The following is a 7,768-nucleotide window of genomic DNA, read 5'->3' on the forward strand; positions in this document are numbered from 1 at the left end:
CCACCTTGCACTTCTCCACCTGTCACTCTCCAGTTTCTGCAGTAATGGGCCTGTGGACTGGCAGTGGAACTGATCTTCACAGCTGTGGTGTAATCCACAGCAACACACAATCAACCACAACTTGTCCCAGGTTGTTTTTTTCCCCTTCAGAGTTGGAAAGTAGAAACATTTATTGAAAAGTAGAGGAGAAAGGAAAAGAAACTCCCCACATGGGGGGGAACTTAGTATAGGACTAAGTTCTGCTTCCAAGTTTTACCCACAGGACCCCCAGGATGGAGAGCAGGTGGGATTGCTAATTGTTTTTTTTTCTTTTTGTTTATTTGTCCCTTTGGGGTTGAGGAAGTTCTCTACAATGAGGAAAGTGTTAAAAACTGATTCCTTTTTTTCTGTTTTTGGACCATGCCCAGCCAAGTTGGGGGACTATGATATATGTCCCTGTGGCTGGGATTAAACCCTAGGATCATGCATGCAAATTATGTGTGCAATCTCTTCCAGGACTGCAGGGTTCCTTAACTCTTTTATCTTGATTCATCTGCTGGTCTGGCTGGTTTTGAAGGCAGTTTTGCGTGTTCCTAGGTTAATTATTTAGGTTTTTGGACTATACCTGATAGCGTTCAGGGTTTACTTTTGCTTACTTTCAGCTCTGTGCTCAGGGATCACTCCAGGGGGTGGGGGAGGCCTGATCTTCTGTGAGCAAACAAGTGGCTTACCTGTTTACCCCCAAGTATCCTAACATACCCCCAAGTTATCTGTGTCCTTGGGGGTGTGGGGGTGGGGTGTGGGTACATACCCAGAGGTGCTCAGGAGATCCTGACTTAAGCAACTGGAACCAGGGCATCACATGTCAAACATTTTAACTCCTGAACCATGACTCTGGCTCGTTCCTAGTTTTATTTTTGTTTGCTACTGGGAGTGTGTGTGTGTGTGTGTGTGTGTGTGTGTGGTGTGTGATGGTGGGGGAACACACCTGTCAGGGGCACACCTGGCAGGTATTATTTCTGGCTGTATTCAGGGCTCACTCTTGACAGGCTTGGGGGACCATATGGAATGCCAGAATCGAACTTAGGTTAGCTGTGTGCAAGGCAAGTGCCCTACCACAGTACTATTTCTCTGCCTAGTTCCTAGTTTTTAAAGGTAAGGAGAGGCACCGTCTCCACGGGCCAGATTTGGGGAAGCGCTGATCATCACACAGCACAATCATCCCTAAGGATCATCACACAGCACAGTCAGCCCTAAGGATCATCACACAGCACAGTCAGCCCTAAGGAGGGCTTACCGGGGTTTCTCCAAGAAACCTGGGTAAGTAGCACGTGCGCAGTCGTTGGGATTTCCATGGAGATGGGGATTCGGCAAAGGGAAAAGAAGGTTTGGAGGCCTAGAAAGGAAACAGCTACACACTACGGGGCAGCCTACGTTTATTCAGGTTTTAGCCCGTCCCTCGCCAACTCCCTTGGAAGCCCCGCCCCTCCCCAGAGCCCCGCCCTAGGCCCCGCCCACCACCGCCCCGCCCACTTCCGCCGCGGAGTGCGGCGGCGACGCTCAGCAGTTGGGGCTCATCACCCGGCAGGAGCAGGCGCTCCGGAAGAAGCGGCACTGGCAGGAGGCGCACGGGTCGCAGCAGGCGGGGGCGGGAGGCCTGCAGCTGTCGCGGGTGGCCACGCAGGGGCTGGGCAACCGAGGCCGCGCCGCTTTCCTCATCGAAGCCCTTTTCTGCGGGGAAACACCGGGGCTGCCTGTCTGTACTCTGCCTGGCTATGGGGGTGCCGCCCGCACTCCCACCCGGCCCCCTCTTGCCCACAGAGCGCGGGGCAGGTGGCCGCCTGCTCCCCCACTCATGCCCTCCTGTCTCCACTTCTATCAGAAACCTCCCTGGGGGTTCCCACTCCGCTTCACGGTGATTTGATTTTTGTTTTGTATTTATTTTATTTTTGCTTTTTTCGGGACACACCTGGAGATGCTCAGGGGCTACTCCTGGCTCTGCACTCCTGGCGTTGCTTGGAGGACCATGTGGGACATCGGGGATCGAACCTGGGTGGTCCGCGTGCAAGGCAAACACCCTACCCTCTGTACTATCGCTCCGGCCCCCTTGTTTTATATTTTAATTGCTTAAAAAATTGTTATCTCGTGGGGGTGGGGGATGATGGGAGGGAACCTGGGGACACTGGTGTTGGGAAATGTACATTGGTGGAGGGATGGGTGTTGGAAGGCTGTGAGACTGAAACCTAATCATGAACAGCCTTGTAAGGGTCTGTCTCACAGTGATTCAATAAAAACTTTTTTTTTTTTTTTTTTTTTGGTTTGGTTATTGGGCTGGAGCGATAGCACAGCGGGTAGGGCGTTCGCCTTACAAGCGGCCAACATGGCCGACCCGAGTTCGATTCCTCCGCCCCTCTCGGAGAGCCCGGCAAGCTACCGAGAGTATTCGATATGCCAGACACAGTAACAACAAAGTCTCCGATGGAGACGTTACTGGGCCCGCTCGAGCAAATCGACGATCAACGGGAGGGCCTTTACCTTTACCTTTACCTTTTTGGTTATTAGCCCTATTATTTCAAAGAAAGAAAGCTGATTGCGATCAACACACTGACTTCTACAGTATTTCCCACAACTAAGAAACCCTGTCGGTTTCAGCGCCATGGTTTTTAGCTACCATCTCCAGATCTAACCTCTTACAGTGGAACCTTGATCTGCCAGTCTGACCCTCCATTGGCCAGGCATCCACTTCTACTACTACCCCTGCCTACACGGCTGCTCGCCAGCTTCTCTTGCTCTAGAATGAAACCAACTTCACTATGGCCTTTGAGACCCTCTTGCTTAGACTCCACCCACCTCTTGGACCTGGCTCTATGCTCAGAGGTCACTTTCTGGCAGTGCTCAGGGTCAGTTGCATGCAAGGCAAGTGCTTTCCTGCCATACTAGCTCTCCTACCTTCATCTTATTTTTCTGATTACCTTTGATTTATGGTAAGAGGTGTTAAATCTAGTTATACATTTTTTTTTAAGTTTTGATTTTGTTTGAACTTAATCACAGGTGAAAATCAGATATAACAAAAATTGTAACAGTGGTTTTGAAAGGATCAAAGTGGGAAACACCCAAAAGAATGAGAGAAGGTATTATTTCAGGCAGGCTAGTATAAGACAGTGTTTTAGCTGGTTAGCGATTTTGCTCAGGAAACCTCAGCATCCTGAAATTCTGTGGGGGTTTGGCTCCAGACCAGGAATACTTTCTGTAGTTTTCAACTTTTTGTTTTTGTTTTGGGGTCACAGTCAGTGGTGTTTAAGGGCTATTTCACACTGGGTGGTCCAGGATTGCTCCAGGAATGTGCAGTGCTGGGGATTAAGCCTGGACCTCAAGCGCGTAAAGCATGTGTTCAGCCTGTTGAACTCACTCTCTGACTCCAGTGTTCAGCTTTTTTTTTTTGTTTATGAAGACCTGGAAAAATCTTAGTTCTAAGTCAGGCTTGGAGTCCTTCCCTTTTATGTGGTCGAATCCCACCAGGAGAATTCCCAGGCCTACCTTGGAAGATTTCTTCTCTGCTTCTTTTCTGCTGATCTTTTTGGATTTCTTGTTCAGAGCTTCAAAGAGAGAAAGGAGTAAAGTTAGATGTTTCTGGGGGCTCTGAGTTTGGGAGGAGTGGAGCGAGCGCCAGGAATCCCAGGGGATGAAGTGGAGGGGTTGGCTGGATGAATCTAATCTTGACACTTAAGAACCACCTGTTCTTGGTGACCTGGCTAGCTGGGGCCAGGGCCTGCTGTATTGTCCTCTGATCCCAGCAGAGGCCCTGAGATCCACCTGGCTCTGGTCTCTGATCTACTGTAACCTGGTTTCTCCTATAGGGACCCTTTGGTCCCTACTCTGAAGGGTGAAGAATATTGTGATACCTGAAAATGGTTCTAGTGTCAGAAACATAAAGGGAATTTTGTCTTCTTTTGGTTTGGGACCACACTAGAAGATTCTCAGGGCTTACTTCTGGCTCTGTGCTCAGGGTTCACTCCTGGTGGTGCTCGGGGAACCATATGCAGTGTAAGGTAGACTGTGTACTTTACCCCTGCACATTCTCTCTCTGGTGGGCTGGAGAGATTGTTCCATTAAATATTTTTTCTTTTTGTGTCATACCTGGTGATGCTCAGGGGTTACTCCTGGCTCTGCACTCAGGAATTACTCCTGGTATTCTCAGGTGACCATATGGGATGCGGGGGATTGAACCTAGGTCTGCTGCATGTGAGGCAAACATTAAATTCATTAAATAGCCCCATCCATTACATTCTTATGTTTCATTTCTTGGAGTTCTAGTGTCAGGCACATATTCTTTGTTTGCTATATGACAGCTGGATATCCTTAGGAAATCAACTTTGTCTTGCATGGACTCATTTACTCATCTGATTTGAGGATAAATGAGGTATGGTTATAAAGAGAAAATCTGGCACATTAGAAATAAGTCTGGCTCCTTCCATGCCCTTACCTCCCTGTAAGAGATATAATATCATCTCTTGGAGAGGGCAGAGAGGTAGTACAGTGGGTAGGGTACTTGTGTTGCATATAGCTGACCCATAATCAATACCTGGCACTCTACATGGTCCCTAGTACCACCAGGAGTAATCCCTGAATGCAGAGCCAGGTAAAGTCCTGAGCACTGCTGGATGTGCTTCTTTTTTCCTCTAGAGGCAAGGCAGTAAGGGATATTAATTTTAAGGTTATTTGTATTAGTCCTGGAGCTAATTATCTGGGTTTTAATTCTGGCTCTGACAATTGAGAGCTATATGCTATTAGAGTAGTTACTTCATGTCCCTTGGCCTCAGTTTTTTTCATGGTGAAATAGGAATGAAAAATAGTACTTGTTAAAGAAGTACTAAACCTGTCAATTATTGTTATTGTTTGAAATCAGTAGGATTTCCAATGCCAGGTTCTAATACCTGAGATTGGCCCCAAGGCATGGCAGGGGTGGATCATTCATTACCTGGTTATTGTTCATAGCTTTTCCTGAAGTTTGATGGGACTCCTATTATTCGACAAGTTTCAAAAGCTAAATTTAAAAAAGTTCATAAAGTGTCTTAACTTTAGGCCTTTACAGAGCTCTTAAAATGCTAAGCCTTTGGCTGGAGAAATAGTACAGTGGGTAGGGCATTTGCCTTTCATGCAGCCAACTCAGGTTCAATCCCTGGCATCCCATATGGTCCCCCAAGTACTGCTAGGAGTAATTCCTGAGTGCAGAGCCAGGAGTAACCCCTGAGCATCACTGCATATGACCCAAAAGCCCCCCCCATTAAACAATAATAAGAAATAAAATTTATTAAAAAATAAATTCAGTGCTAAAACATCTTATACTTTTCACCACTAATATATTAAGAGTATCACACCACATTTGATGGGGTGTAAAGTAGAAGGCAATCTTAGGGGGAAATACGTTTATACATATACATATATATGTGCATATATATATAGATATGCACACAAGGCTCGGCCTTTAGCAACATGTTACTAATCTCTTATAGAAGGGCTTAATGGCTCCTGGGTGAAATACAACAATCTTCACACACTTTCCTCTAAGTAAACTTTTTTGAATCATTTTTAAAGTGGATTATTCATAACAAGCAATGCAAAATAAATTATTTCGGTTCAGCTTTGGGGCAGGATTTGGGATTTGAGATGGAAACATCCAAAATATGGTGGTGGGAAGGTGTAAGGGTGGTGGGATTGGTATTCAAATATTATATGTAATCAAATATTGTGGGAAAAAATTAAATTAAATTAAAAAAATTGCTAGGTCTTATATTTTAGGTTGGTCTTATATTTTAGGTTGGTCTTATATTTTAGGGCTGGGCCCAGAAGAGCCAAGGGCTGCTTCCTTTCTCCAGAATGATTGTGTGGGAGAGCAAGGAGGCCTGGTCTATGGCAAGGAGCCCTAGAATCACCCTGAGGAAGACATTTGCCACCCCACAACCCCTCCTCACCGGCTAGAGGCCAAAATCTGGGCACTTACCTACAATAGAGACAGCCGGGAAATCCAGGAGGTTTAGGGAGGAGTTGCTGCGCAGGCTCTTGTCATCCTCAGGTGCCAGGTGGCTATAGGCAGCGAGGCCACACAGAAAGACCAGCAGGGTCAGTAGGAGCAGGCGGGGGACAGCCATTCTGGGGGACCTGACCGGAACAGAGAAGACCATCAGGAGGGGTAGCAGAGGCTTGTGATGACTGGCTTTCTCTGAATTTCCTCTACTGGCGCTCACTGGTGCACACGTTTCCAGGTGAGCTTGGGTGCGAGTAAGTCTGAAGACTGAGACAAGGAAGGGGAAACCGATGAAGGAAGAAATGAAAAAAGGAGAGACAAGGTGAGGAAGTAAGGAAGACCAGTAATGCAGCCAGAGAAAGAAGACAGTCAGCTAGAACACATGCTTTGAATGTAAATAGTTGCCTTACCTCTAAAACCCCAAATGTCTAAGACCCTTGACCAGTGGCCCAAGAAGCTTGGGGCATAGATACAGCTGATTTTGCCAATGCTGTGGATCTGAGCAATGCTACTCAGGCACCAATCCCAACACTTGCAGGTCCTTGCTACCCACCCATGGCGTGGGGGAAGAAAGCAGGAAGACAAGACCACTGGATTTGGAGGAGTTCACCAAGTCCTGAAGTTGTTTGTTTTATTCTTTGCCAGTGGTCAGCCCAATCCCAGGGGTACTGAGGTGCTAATTAATGCCAAAGCTACTTCAGATCAGACCACCATGATGCTCAGGCCAACTGTGAGTGTCTCCTTTATTTTTGGTTTTGGGCCACAGTCAGCTGTTCTCAAGGCTTAGTCTTGGCTCTTTACTCTGGTGAGCATGTGGGGTGCCAGTAATGGAACCAGGGTCAGACACATGGAAGGCAAAGACCCTACCTACTTAGTACTATCATACAACTGACAACTGTCGTAACAGACATTTTGCTCTCCTCCTCCTCCTCCTCCTCCTCCTCCTCCTCCTCCTCCTCCTCCTCCTCCTCTCTCTGTTCTTCTTCTGGAGTTACTCCTGGCTCATGCACCAGGAATTACTCCTGGTGGTGCTCGGGGAACCAAATGGGATGCTGGGAATCGAACCTGGGTTGACCACATGCAAGACAAACACCCTATCCGTTGTGCTATCATTCCAGCCCCTCTCTCTCTCTCTTTTTTTTTTTCTTGAGGGGGAGGAGGGATGGGACACACCTCGTGGTATACAGGCTATTCCTGGCTCTGTGCTCAGGAATGATGCCTGGAGGTGCTTCAGGGGAGTGTATGTGGTGCTGGGTGGGGATCAAATTGGGTACAACTGCATACAAGGCATGTGCCTTCTCCCATGTACTCTCTTCTGCCCCTGTATCCTTCTTTTTGTTTTGGGTTTCACCTGGGTAGTGCTTGAGGGCTCCTCCCAGTGGTGCTGGGGGAGTCACGCAGTGTTGGGGATCACACCTTGGTTTCCTTCATACAAAGTATGTGCTCAGCCCCTTGAGTTATTTCTTCATTCCGGCAGCTCCATTCTTGTTCTGTTTCATCCAGTCTCCAAATAGTAGCCAGAGTGATTTGGGAATGGGATGAAATTTATATCATTCTCCCCTTAAAACCTCTTTTTTTCATTGTTCTTGGGGGGAAAAAATCCAAAGTTCCTGCAAGGCCCAAGTTTGGTTTTTTTTTTTTTCTGACCTTATCTGACATATGAGTTTATCAAAGAGCGAGGGTGGAAAGTGTCTCTGGTCATGTAGCTGCTGCCACTAACTCACAGGCGAGGCTCTTGAATGAATCCCTCTGCGTGCATTTGGT

General features: G+C 47.3%; 1 protein-coding gene across 1 annotated transcript; it reads right to left on the bottom strand.

Annotated features, from left to right (window-relative positions):
* Positions 1-1,539: 1,539 nt before the first annotated feature.
* ASIP (agouti signaling protein) lies at positions 1,540-6,128 on the bottom strand. Its single transcript, XM_056121940.1, has 3 exons — positions 5,981-6,128; positions 3,517-3,575; positions 1,540-1,710 (listed from the first exon to the last, which is right to left on the bottom strand). Exons 1-3 carry the CDS (start codon positions 6,126-6,128, stop codon positions 1,540-1,542), a joined length of 378 nt encoding a protein of 125 aa, XP_055977915.1.
* Between the last annotated feature and the right edge of the window lie 1,640 nt (positions 6,129-7,768).

Source organism: Sorex fumeus, unplaced genomic scaffold, assembly GCF_029834395.1.
Source record: "Sorex fumeus unplaced genomic scaffold, SorFum_2.1 ptg000044l, whole genome shotgun sequence".
NCBI lineage: Eukaryota > Metazoa > Chordata > Mammalia > Eulipotyphla > Soricidae > Sorex > Sorex fumeus.